Source organism: Gopherus evgoodei, chromosome 2 (genome assembly GCF_007399415.2).
Source record: "Gopherus evgoodei ecotype Sinaloan lineage chromosome 2, rGopEvg1_v1.p, whole genome shotgun sequence".
Taxonomy (NCBI): Eukaryota; Metazoa; Chordata; order Testudines; family Testudinidae; genus Gopherus; species Gopherus evgoodei.
In genome coordinates, this window is record NC_044323.1 from 203478182 (window position 1) to 203491370 (window position 13189).

Below are 13189 nucleotides of genomic sequence, written 5' to 3' on the forward strand. Positions count from 1 at the left end.
TGCAGTGCTGAAGGTTCAGGTTTCAAACCCTGCTGAAGATGCATAATGTGGATTGGGGAACTTTACTTAATAAAATACTTTTCACCTTTAATCTGCTGGCACCTTCCTTGTCCCTATCTTGCAATGTTTATATAAGACCATACTATCACCTGTAACTGTATTTTATTTAAATATTTAAGCACTGTGCCAGCCCACCACCTGCATATCACTTTGGGTCCACAGGATGTGAGCACTTTTTTGAGGTTTTAGAAGTGGGGCTAGCAGCTGACCTTTTCAGGGAGTTGGGCAGTGGAGCAGGAAAGCATTTCCACCATCGAATCCAATAAACTCTATTTTTGACATCCACAGTGTTCTCAAGCTTTTTTTGGGAGGGGGGCAGGGGGAGGAGGAGGAGGAGGAGGAGGAAATTTGTTTTAATATAGGTTTCTAACCGGTGACCATCACTTATGTATTTCAATTTAGTAAAAGTTTGCCATAATAATAACTTCACTCTTGGTAGATAAATTCTCCTTTCCAATGACAAGACTCCCTGGCAAACTGGTTGCATTTTGAGCTCTATCTCTGCAAATAAAACACAGGTCGCTTAGGGGAACACTTGTTTAAATGGAATCTTAGCTTTCCTGGAGTCATTTAGTATCCACTTTTGAGCTCATTAGGCAACAATCCAGAGCAATGTTACCAATACACAGTTAATTTTCTAATCACTTCATAATCTGCAGGATTATGAATGCTGATTGCAATATGTAGTTTTTTCTAATAAGGGCTCCCACTTCTGACCCATCTGATACGCACAAATAAAAGATTTTGTTTTCCTGAATGAAATCTAATCTGTAGTCCCAGGAGCAAGGCATACCAGTTCATTAAAGGAATTCAGAAAAAAAAAAAAAGTATCCTTATTTAAAACTATTGGAAATTCCAAAGGAACTGTGTATTTCTGTGGATGTGTACAGCTGTACTTTCTTGTAGTTTTCAGATCATCTTGGACATTTTATCCAGTTCTCTGGATTTTACACAGGTTTATGACCAAGGTGGCTGATGATAAAAGCTTTGGATTTACATGGAGTTGTAGAGCAGCAACGCTATTATCAGAAACTGTCTTAATCAAAAAACACTTTTCACATCTGCCATCTCTTGTGAAGAACGCTTGTCAATATTTTGTCTCCTGCAAATGGTAGATAGCTAGTTACACCACTGTCACTTTTTTAAATACTTTTTCTTGAATAATGATTTAACACTTTTTTTAAAATTGTTATAGTATTGTTACAGAGAAGGCAATAGTTATCTGTTTAATCAGATCCACTTTTATAGGTCTCTGCAGGTATTCTGTCATGCCGAAGAGCTTTACCTTTTTTATGGACATCAGTTTATAGCCATAACTTTCACTTGCAGATTTTTGTTAATCCTGGACAGATTTCTATGCTGTATACTTTGTCTAACAACTGAATTTCCCTCAAATTAGTCTTGATTTTCGTGTTACCTGAAGCAAGACTGATGGGTGTACTTGCTCTCTGTTCAGTGTAAATAAGGGTATCACTGTGTGGCTTACATCTTTGTTATCTAGAAATTAATTTTTATATAATTTTTTAATTTACATTTTTATGTATATGATCATTCTGTGGAAGACTTCTTTATTCAAAGATACAACTTTCACAATCTTGAGAAATGTTATTCAAAAATGTGTTTTCTTATTCTCTTAGAAACGGTGGAAGGAACTTTCTAAGGAGGACCAAGCTCCAAGTTCTGACCAGTCTCCTCCACACCCAACCAGAATAAATACAGAGAAGTACAATGGCAATAGTGTGGGTGTAGAAAAACAGGAGCAAATAGGGGAGAAAACAAATACTGAACTGTCCATTAAGGTACAAGATACTATGGATGGAAGCATTGAAAGGTAAGCAACATGGAAAATTACTTGGGAGTATGTTGTTTTTTCATTATTATTTTTTTTAATACAAGTCCTCTTATACTGGAGTGGGTTTGCCAATTGTCTAATCACACAAACCCAAACACCCTTGCCCTGTCCTGCCCCTCCTATGAGGCATTGCCCAACTCACTGCATCCCCCTTCCTCCATGGCTGGCTTGCTCTCCTCCACCCTCACTCACTTTCACCAAGCTGGGACAAGGGGTTGGGAGTGTGTGTGGGGAGAGGGAGCTCTGAGCTGGGGCCAAGAGATTCAGAGTGTGAGGGGGATCTGGGCTGACCTTGGGGCAGAGGGTTGGGGTGCAGGAGTGGGTGTAGAGTGCACACTCTGGGAGGGAGTTTGTGTACTGGAAGGGGCTTAGGGCTGGGCTAGGGGGTTGGGATGGAGGAGGGCGTGCGGGGTGCAGACTCTAGGAAGGAGTTTGGGTTTGGGAGGGGGATCAGGCCTGGGGCAAGGGATTGGGGTGTGGAAGGGAGTTTGGGGTGCTGGCTCTGGGAGAGGGAACAGGGCTGAGGCAGAGAATGATGGGTTTAGGCTCCGACCAGGTAGTGCTTACCTCTGGCAGCTCCCAGTTTGACTTCGGTAGCCTCAGGGAGATAGAGCCTGATTCCAGGAGACTCCCGACAAAACTGGGACAGTTGTTAGACGTGGTTTTATTCAGTCTTTGATAACACTTTAGTTATTCCCTGTTCAGTACTTTTAAATAAGTAGGCTTTAAGAAAACAAGAGAAAATAACAAGATGGCTGGGAACGGAAAGATGTACAGCACAAGATTTAAAGTGTCATTCTTCAAACACTCTAGGACAACAGTTGAAAGGACTGAACTACTCCTTCCATCTCATTGAGTTGTTAACTTTGGAGCTTACTGTTCATTAAGGTTCAAACTTTCAGATGACCAGGCCTTAGACCAGCATTTTTTTTACTTGAAATTTAGGTCGACGTAGTCACATTGCTCTGGGCTGTGAGAAATTTCACGCACTGTGAAGTAGTTAGGTCAATGTAACCCATGCTATAGATGCAGCTCGGTCACTGCTGACCTAGCTACCACCTCTTGGGGTGGGGAGGGGGTAGCTTTACTATGGCAATGAGAAAAAATCCTTCTGTCACTGTAGTAAGGGTTTAGTGTAGACCTGAGAGGCAGTAGCTAGGTTGATAGAAGGGGTTAGGTTAACCTAACTACTTGATACAGAGCGTGACATTTTTCACAGCCTTGGGTGATGTAGCTAGGTTGACCTGAGTTTTAGGTTTCAGGTGTAGCCTAGGCTTAAGTGTCTGTGGTACAAGTGCTACAGCAGCATAGTTGTAGCACTGCAGGCATGCCATTGTCGCCCTTATAGCGACATACAAGATACAGACTTCTGCTAGAATAGCAGTGTTGGCCACGGGTGTGGAAAAAAATGTGTGATCCCCTAACCAGTGTGTCTGTATTGGCAGAAGTTTCTAATGTAGATATAGCTATACTAGCAAAATTGCATTTATATAAGGATAGCTTGTTTCATTTATGGGGGGAGGTTTTACTATGCCAGTACAAACTGCAGTTTGGCCATAGGGTTGCCAGTTTTGGTTGGATGTATTCCTGGAGGTTTCATCACAATCAGATGCTCAAATCAGGTGACTGCTTGGCTTGCAAAGGGCAGAAATAGTAGTGGTCCTACAAGTACATGGCATCAGTTTTTCACCACAGTGGTAAATGCAGTGCTAACTTCTCTAAATAAATGTTTATGGTATGAGTTTCAGAAGTAGTAAACACCAATATGCCCAGCTGTAGTCAGTGGGAGCTGTTGGTGCTCAATACCTCTGAAAACTGGACTAAGCAAGGGCCATATTTTATCCTCCATCTTTGTACCAACTTCCCATTGTTATCAGTAGGAAGTTTTTGCTGTGGATTGAAGGTACAAGTAGTGTGTGGGTATGTTTTCACTGTATCCTTAACTCAGGTGATCAAAACCTGAGGCTGAGCACCCTGGTTAGCTTACTTCTGGTGTGAGCGGCCACAGAACAGTCATACTTGAGTTACTGTGTCCTCACTGGTTCTGCACTCAGCACTGTGTATTGCTGGGACCTGTGAGATCATGTTCCATGGTTCTTTCTGTTGCAATAAACTGAGCTGCTCTGATCTTTCCCAGTGAGTTGTGGAAGAACTTGTTCGTTGTTGTAGGTACCTGGGGAATTGTGAAGACACTGGAGGACTATCGGCATCAAGTGATTTAGCCTGTGTCCTCACTGGAAAGTGTGTGGGTTATCAGTCTGAGGGAAAGCGTCACTCTAGTTTTAGCCTGCAGCCTCAGATGTGCCAGCCAGTCCAGATTGAAAGTACCACCAAACCAGTGGTTTCCAAATTTTAACAACCTGTGAATCCCTTTCACTAAAATGTCAAGTCTCGCAAACCCCTTATGAAAAATGAAAATTTCCAGGGATTTTTCTCCTTTACCTGAGTATAAATTATAAAAGCAGTGATCTTGGGAATATGAAATGTGTTTTTATGACACACTATTATTAATTATTATTTATCACAATATTTTTATTACAATATGAAAACAGCAACACTCTTTCAAGATCTCACTTTCGTAGCTTGTATCACTTTGAATAAGCCTGTTAGGAGCCTTGTCTTATATGTTTCATCAATGAGTATCAATGTGAAATAGCAGGGAGGTATTTAAGAAGTCAATTCAAAGAGTTCCTCGTAAACAAGCATTCAGGTCTTAAACAGTCCAGGCAAACAACACACGTTACAACCAAGTTTAAACTTGTTCTTCATAGTAATTTAAAAAACAATACTGGCTGCCTATTTAATTTTAAAAACAGCAATAAAAAAATTCCACTTCCCTTTCCATTTCTTATAAGGAGGCTTGAAATTTAAATCTCCTCAGTGTGATAGATATGCTTGCTTTGATTTGCTTAGCTCTTAGAAGTCCAGGGGCTCCAGGCTGCTGGCCCTGTGCTGCCTGGGGTCCCTAGGGACAGCTCTGTCCACCATTAGAGAATTTTTTCCAGAGAACCCCCTGTAACATTTCACAAACCTCGAACCCCAGTTTGGGAAACACTGCACTAAACTCATGAGAGAGTTTTGCATGTGTGCATAGGAGAGTTGCAGGCAACAATCAAGAAAGAGCCTGAGTTACATCTTCACTGAAGATGTCCTCAATGTGCGCTTTTTTGTACATTCTATATATTCTATATTAATATAGAAAAATACATATACAAAATACAGAAAAACCTCAGGTACTGAATGAAGCCAGAGGGGTTTTTTTGGGGGGTGGGGGGGCGGTGATCATGCAATTAAGATTATCATGTGCAGGCAAGAGGGGGCAGAATTAAGGTTGCAACTCTGGTGTTTCCTAAGTTTCTGATGTTTGACTTGGCAGTCTTCATAATGTTAAAGCAGCATGGGTATTTAATGAAACTGTTAAGATAATTAGAGTAGCACAGAATAAAGACCATTCTTGTCAACATTCCCTCCTGTACTGTTTTAGTCCTAAACGGCACAAATTGGTTAACTGTTCTGTGGGTTGGGTTGAGTTGGTTTGTGGGTGTTTTATCCTAATCTCTTGAGGAATTACTTCTATTTCACAACCTATTTTTTTTTCTCTTTTAGTACTGTTCGGAAACGGCTGCGAGAGGATAGAAAGGCTCACACAGCCCAGAAGGTGCACCAGATGAAACAGAAGCTAAGTGAGACTGAAAGAAAGAGAAAAAGGTGGTTATATTGGAAACCTATTCTCACTAAGATTGGGTTTGGGACAGTCATTTTAGTTGGAGCTTATTCTTGCTGGAAACTGTATTTTCAAGAACATTCCTTGTAAGTAAAAACTTATTTGCACTGTGAGCCTGTCTACGGTAGCAGCTAATCTTACTGCACGTCAATCACTAGGGAGTTTGACTTTCAGCAGCAAACTCCTTAACACCTAAAATCGGTGCAGTAGTTTAGACACAAACTAGATAAGTGATGTAAACTGATCAGTCAGCATCTCAGGACTTTCACAGCAGGTACTTCTGAAACCAAACGGCAAATTGCTACCCAGAATAAAGTTGTTCGTTTGTTTTAAATAAACAGGTACAAACTTTGTGTAAGTGTATTTATATACTTTTAAAAATAGTATTCCACTGAATCTAGATAGACCTTGAGCCATGAAAAATAACTATCTATCGCGGCTGTCTGGGGTTTAATATACATGCCTGACATAAGCAATAAACAGTGTGTTATTTACATTATTAATGCAAAGAAGTTATCCTTAAATGTGTGTAATGTACTATTAACAAAGGCTCCAACATTTTATATTCTTATGACCCAGGATAAATATATTTTATAACTGCATATTTAATCTTACTTTTTGTAGCTAACTGTACTTTTAAAAACTTAGTGTGTACAAATTTATTTGACCAAAAAAAAAAATTGATTTTGGAACTAAATGTAAAGGATAATTTGTGCACAATGCATTCATTCCCCACATTTCAAGATTTTGAGACCTGCCGTATGAGCAGCTAGGGTTCTGATGAAGCACTTTTCAGTTTCTACTCTGTACGCTGCATTCCTTTTATTTATTTATTTTTGTTTGTTTTTGCGGTTTCCTTATTTAAAGAAGCTTTAAAATGCCTTTTTTTTTCTCTTTTTTTCTTTTTAAATAAAGCTGTTTGCTAGCCCTAGACCTAGAGGCAAATTGTTAAACTGATTAATGGAAGTTGTATTAAGACTTCAGCTACTGTCTGAAGCTCTAGTTTTGTTAAAGTTCTGACATTCCATTAAATGTGAAATGATATTTTGTGTCTCATTTTTTTTTGTTTTATTCCATTTAATAATAAAAATCTATCACCCATCAACACACTGAAGGCAACTTAAAACTGATTTAACTTTGTGAAAAAGCTTGTTTCAAAACTAACGGAAAGCATTAGCTACACAATATAGATGAATATTGTCAACTATTTGATAACATTTTATTAACTGTGACAAAGTCTTAAGGATGCCAGATCTATTTAAGGTACTTGTTAGTTTGCCTCTCACCATAGTAAACACAATAGTTAGCCACTTCATCAGGAATAGTAGATGAAGGAAGTACTTATTTACCTTTGGATCAGTTTGAGATGAATCATACACTTTTTTCACTGTGTATACAAAAAAGTATATCTAATAGCTCTTTTCCTAGCTCCATTGTTAACTTCCTTTCCCCTAAAGGAACCTATACAATGGAGTCTGTATGTTGCTGTCCAGATCATTCTCATCTAAGGAGTAAGGCCATGTAGCTTAGTGGATAGAGCAGTGGATAAGAATTCAGGAGACTTGAGTTCTGTTCATGGCTCTGCCACTGGACTGCTGGGTGACCTTGGACAGATCCCTGTACCTCACTGTCTCAGTTTCCAAATGTGTAAAATGGGGATAATGATACTGTGATCTCTCAAAAGTGCTTTATTAAGGAGGTCTCCAGCCACCTGCAAGCTCAGTAGCAAGAAGTTAAACATGAGACCTAAGCTGAGTTGCTATTTCTTTGTAGTGCAACTAGATGACTGAAGAACATACACTTCTGAGGAGTGTCTCATGGACGTTAATAGATTTCCATAGGTAACTCCAGACAGCATGAATAGGAGTAAAATGTGTGATTCTCCTGGTGTTAGTAGAAGAATGAGACTTCAGGTGATAGTCTTACAGTACTCAGAGTTGTTTTTCTGTAAGGGTACATCTTCACTACCGGCCGTATCGGTGGGTAGCAATTGATTTCTTGGGGATTGATATATCACGTCTCATCTAGACGCGATATATCGATCCCCGAACGTGCTCCTGTCAACTCCGGAACTCCTCCAACACGAATGGCGGTAGCGGAGTCGACAGGGAGCCACGGACGTCGATCCCAAGCCATGAGGACGGTAGGTAACTCGATCAAAGATACTTCGACTTCAGCTACGCTATTCACGTAGCTGAAGTTGCGTATCTTAGATCAATTTCCCTCCGCCTCTCCCAGTGTAGACCAGCCCTAAGACTGCCAGTAAAACAAAATGGCAACTTGTACTGGAACCATAGCAGAGCCAAGATTTAGTAATTGCTTTGGCACATATAGTAAGTTTGGTTACTTGTAAGTAGGTATTTTAAGGCTAGTACAACAAAGTTCAGTAATGCTAAATTCAAGACCATAAGCAATAGGGGGGAGAGTGCAGATTTTGTGTTTATGAAGGTCTTGTCCCAACAAACATCTATTTTTTTTTTTAACCTTCAGCTGTTCTAATGCTAATCAACCCCCAGCCTAAAGGCAGTGCATTAGTCTTTCCATCATATATCTTCTTAATCTTCCCATATTTCTTTTCTGTTGTAAAGTGTCTTACAAACAGCTGGGTTTTATTTATAGGAAAATGTATGTTGTGCCATGAAGTACTATTATAAAAGTGAAACAAGATCTTCATATCCTAAAGTGCTTAAAGGAAAAACGGCTAAGAAAAAAAAATCTCCAAGATAGATGATATCCCTTTCTCTGAAATTGCAAGTCTCCATTTATTTCTTGACTCAGCAGCAGGATTTTTCCAGGCATTTTCTGCTTCCCTCTGATGACAAGCTCTAAATGCATCTTTGAACACCGTAATTTGAATTCTTTTACCTGACTCCATCTAAACTGTCTCCTACATTGCCCAGACCCCGAGAAGACTTTCTTGGTCTCTTGGGAATGTTCATGTATGCTCACATTGTGTTCACTGCTTTTCACACCACAGAGTAGCATTTGTAAATGAATTTGGTAATTCATGGGTAAGCTGTGTTTGGTGGCTTGGCTGCATCATTAACAACCAGGCTGTGAAAACATCCTTAACAATTGTTAAGGATCACACCAGTGTCAGGCAAAAATATTTTAAACTCTGATCTGCTGCAGTATAAGGTTGGGAAAGAAGCTTAAAGAATTAAGCCTTTTACCACATTCCAGGAAGGAACTTTGTGTAAAATCCTACTTCCATTTAAAATCAATGGCAAAATGCCCACTGACTTTTTAGTGGGGTTAGGATTTCCTCTTTTGTCTTTAGTTTGTAATACTTTACAGGAAGGTGGTGGTTACAAAATCTAGGCTATACATACTTTGCTGTTTTTATGGCAATTAAGTCAAAAGAGAACATGAGACAAAAGTCTTCACTTCTGAGATATTAAATCCTGATTGGCGCACTAGTTCTGAAATGCTGTTGAGCTTCTGATTCAAATCTTGACTGTGATGCTTTCCCCTGCATGTATTTGTTTTCCAGAATAATTACATATAATTGGAGCATAGTAGAACTTAATTGGATCACTTTAAAGCTGACTTTCAGATGATTAGCGTCATACAAATCTCATTCCCCTTTTACCAAGTAACAAACACCTGAATCTCTGTTATATGTAGCACATTCTAGTTTTATAAGGATTGGAATTAATCCTTTTGATTTTCTAATTCGATTACTTTTTTCTGGCAGGGGAAATCTGTTGTTTGCAATGGCACCACTTACTGTGTTGAACGCCCCTCGATCTTTTAAATATTTTCCCCACTACTTGTTGAGCAGGAGTTATCCACTAGCAATAATTAAATATAGTCAAAGTAAAGATTTGGAGAAATTGCGTTTTAGGGAAATTTAATTTGCAAATGAAACTTAATTAAACTTTTGGAACATTACATGTTCCATTTCACTAACTGATGTATTTTAATTTTTATATAGTATTTTCAAAATATACAGTATAGTGCAAATGGACATAAAAAAAAAGGCAGGTGTGTGTGATTGGGGTGGGTATGAAAAAGCCTTGAAGTATAATAGAGGCCAACATTAATGTACCTTTTCATTTATTAGACTTAAATGTCAGATTTTTGGATGACTGCACAAGAAACTTATGTAAATTGTTTGAGGTAACTCATGGGGAAAATTGTCATTGTGGTCAGGTAATTTAAACTACAGGGTGGAATTTGGCAAAGTTATAACTGTGTGATAGTCTTCCTGCCTTTTAAATCTGTTTTTTTAATTGGCTTCAGCTCAGTCTCACTCTTTTGTGTACTAAAAATAAATGTGTTCAAAATATTGCATCTGTCTGAGTCTTTATTTGCATTAAAAGGCCTGATATGTGGAAAAATGTTTTTAACATGCTGTCAATTAACTTTAAGAAAAAATTACTGTGCTCTGGAAGAAATCAATGTGGGTTTACGAATGTTGGTTCTTTTAATTTGTTTCTGGTCATACAGGATTTGCTTTATTAAAAATGTTAGTTTGGAATTCCCTCATTTGGACAAGAGAATTTAGACTTGGAATGTCACTTTGCTTTGAACTGTAACTTGTAAAACAGGACTGGCATTCAGATTTCAAAAAGCAGTTATTAGGCTCTGATCCGGCAAAATACTCATGGAGTCCCACTGCAGTCAATGGAACTACTCACATGCTTAAAGTTTGGCATGGGCTTTAGTGACCTGCTGGACTGGGGATCTCCAACCTGCATTTGCCTTATCTATAGTATCTCTCTTCTAAAAAATTTGGCATTTCAAACAGTTTTACTATGGATAGTAATGGAGTAATTAGTCTGAGAAATGAATGTGAAAAATTGGAACAAATTATCAGTTCGGGGGTTTGCCTTACAATTATAGTGACTTCCAAGCCCTTAGTCTGTATCGATTTTGTCTTTACTGAATCGGTGACTTTGTTTTGCGTTGTATGTCGTAGGCCGAGACTGACTGACATCTAAACCTCCAAGACTTGTGAATATTCTGCATCTATAAATGCAAACTATTGACATGCCAGGCAAGATATGAACCCCTCTCCGGGAACAAAAGTGAGGTCTGATAAATACCAAGAAGGCCTCATAATTATCTGTTTACAACGTAAACTACATCCAGGGGATGAAGAACACCACCAGCATGCTACTTTGCAAAACAAAATAACTTGCTGTCTTCTGTGTTTTTTATAATGCCTGTATTAATTGTAGAAAGATGTAAAAGAAATAAACTAGAAAATACTTTGTACTGCCATTTTTATTGTATTTTTATACGGTTTTGGCAGCATTAAATATTTTTTTAAATTGACAACATACTGTTGTGTGCGCATTATGTTAGGGAAAAACTATTAAATCCCAGCTTTCTTGAAATACTGTTTATCTCAAGGCTTTCTTTTTCTTACCCAACTGGAAAACTACAAATTCGATGCTGAGTATTGAGAGAGCCTCCATTAGGAACTCTGCCTGTTTTCGAAACATTTGGGTCATAATGAAAACAAGGATACTTGAATACTTGGTTAAGTAACTCTTTCCATGTCTGTTCTAATCTTATGCACAAGATAGTCTGCAAATCCAGTGCAAGAAAGCTGCCGTATGATGTTATGGTTAGATTTCCTTATTTGTCAATTTAAAATCTCAAACTTCTATTTCCCACAAGAATAACTGTTGCACTATGCCAATTACTGCCAGTGGGCGTTTCTCTATAGCTTCAGTGGGTTCATGCCTTTAAATTAATATTCTATATATACTGCTGAATTTACACATTAATATTTGTGCAGTTAACAATCACTGTAGGGGACAGAACTGAGTTTCATATGCCAAATTCAGAGGTAGTGAAGTGAGTCTATTAGAGTTCAAAGAACCTCAACAAAAATGGTTGTAATGGTTTATGTTGGAATAGCATGCATACTGAAGGACCAGAAGTGTAAATCCAAAGTAGGTGCTTCGATACCTATACCCTCTCAATAGTTGCTGTTCTTCATGCACCCTTCCTTTCCAGCCACTCAGAATCAATTAAATCAATTTAACTGACTCCCTCAAACCCATGTACTGATCTTGATTGTTTTAGCACTAATCTAAGGCCCTGTATGTTGTGTGGCAAACTGGACCTGGATTCTGCAGTCCTTAGGAAATTCTGTGGCAGCTCAGGTGAACTTAAAAATTGAGAATTTTGTGAATTAAAAAGGAAAGTCTACAAATCAATAGTCATGCTTTGTAAATTATTTTGATACTCAATTTCTTTTCTACTGTCCATACTTTGTTTTTAGGTTGTAGCAGATTTCTGTATTGACCGTATCTAACTGCACTTCGGAAGCAGTCAGAGGTGAGGAGGTAGTGTTGGAACTGGGTCTTAAGTGAGGAAGCATGTAAGGTATTTTGAGGTAAGCATATCTAGTTTAATGTTTCTGTTTGAAATGAGCAGTAGAGAAATACTTAATGTTGGGTTTTGAGCCCCCAATTCAAGGAAGCATTCCTACTCAAGATAGCACTAAAGAATGTTTAATTGCCCTGAATTAGGGATGCTTTTCTGAATTGGGGCCTAAATTATAACTTTGGTTTTAGGCTTAATATCTTTTGAGATTACTATTAATCATGGAGATGAATAGTTCATACCTCACAGCTATTGTTTCAGGCTGTGTGGAGACTGTTACCTCAGTTTACAGTTCACTTATATTTTCAAGGCTTGCTTTGCACCCAGGAGGCTAGAAATACTTGTTAAAATGAAAACTCAAGATTCTAGACTACAATTTTTTGCAGCATATTCCATGGCTGTGAACTACATAGGGCCATATCTATATCTCTGTACATATTTCTGTGTGACCCCATGACTTTCATGCCTTTGAATCCCATAACTTCATGTTAATTGTGCTTTCAAAAACAGGAGGTTAAATTAATGAATTGGATAATGAAGTAAACATTATAAGGTAGGATTCTTGTAAGCCTACAGATCTGAAAATCTGCACTTGTTTTTCATAGTTTCTTTATTATGCTACTATAAATATTCATAATACTTTACCAATGACAGAGATGCAGCTAGCTGCTTTTTTTGTGTGTGGTAGTTTGGATACAACCTGTTAAAATGCGGTGGTCTGAATCCTACAATAAGTGAAGTACTTTCTTTTAAGTACTTAATGCAGTACTTAAGTAGTGAATGCTGACTTAAAACTCAATGACCTTTTTTCTGCCTCAGCTTAAGAGTGAATTTGTTTTGGAAATTGATAACTCAAACATGTAAGCTACATTTTATCTAAAAAGGAAACTAAAGGATTTTCATACTTTTTTTGGCGGGGTGTGTGTGTGTGTGTGTGTGTGTGCGCACACTAAACTAAATATTGCATACAAAATCAGGCTGAGGCTAGTAGACATGTCTTGGAAAACTATCCCTCATACGGAATTGAGTAATCTCTTTAATGCTCACTCTCTCCCATCTGCTGGGAATGATGTTGCTGCAGGGCCTCAAAGCAATCACTTTGATTCCCAACAGCTGAAACTACTCAATAGGCCCAGCCAAATAGAGAGCTTGTGGGAACAATTTTTTTTAAAAAGGTCAAAATGAAACTGCATTGTACAAGGCCCACA

General features: G+C 38.3%; 1 protein-coding gene across 5 annotated transcripts in view; it reads left to right on the forward strand.

Annotated features, from left to right (window-relative positions):
• PTPN2 (protein tyrosine phosphatase non-receptor type 2) overlaps positions 1–10923 on the forward strand; it is a 58012-nt gene extending 47089 nt beyond the window's left edge. For 4 of the 5 annotated variants that reach the window (XM_030552708.1, XM_030552711.1, XM_030552709.1 and 1 more), the window contains 2 exons: positions 1698–1891; positions 5519–6741. In XM_030552708.1, coding sequence (XP_030408568.1) covers positions 1698–1891; positions 5519–5726 — 402 coding nt within the window. In that variant the 3' untranslated portion in view covers positions 5727–6741. Of the gene's footprint in view, positions 1–1697; positions 1892–5518; positions 6742–10560 lie in introns of those variants that run through there. The other variant, XM_030552710.1, reaches the window with a different exon arrangement.
• The last annotated feature ends 2266 nt before the right edge of the window (positions 10924–13189 follow it).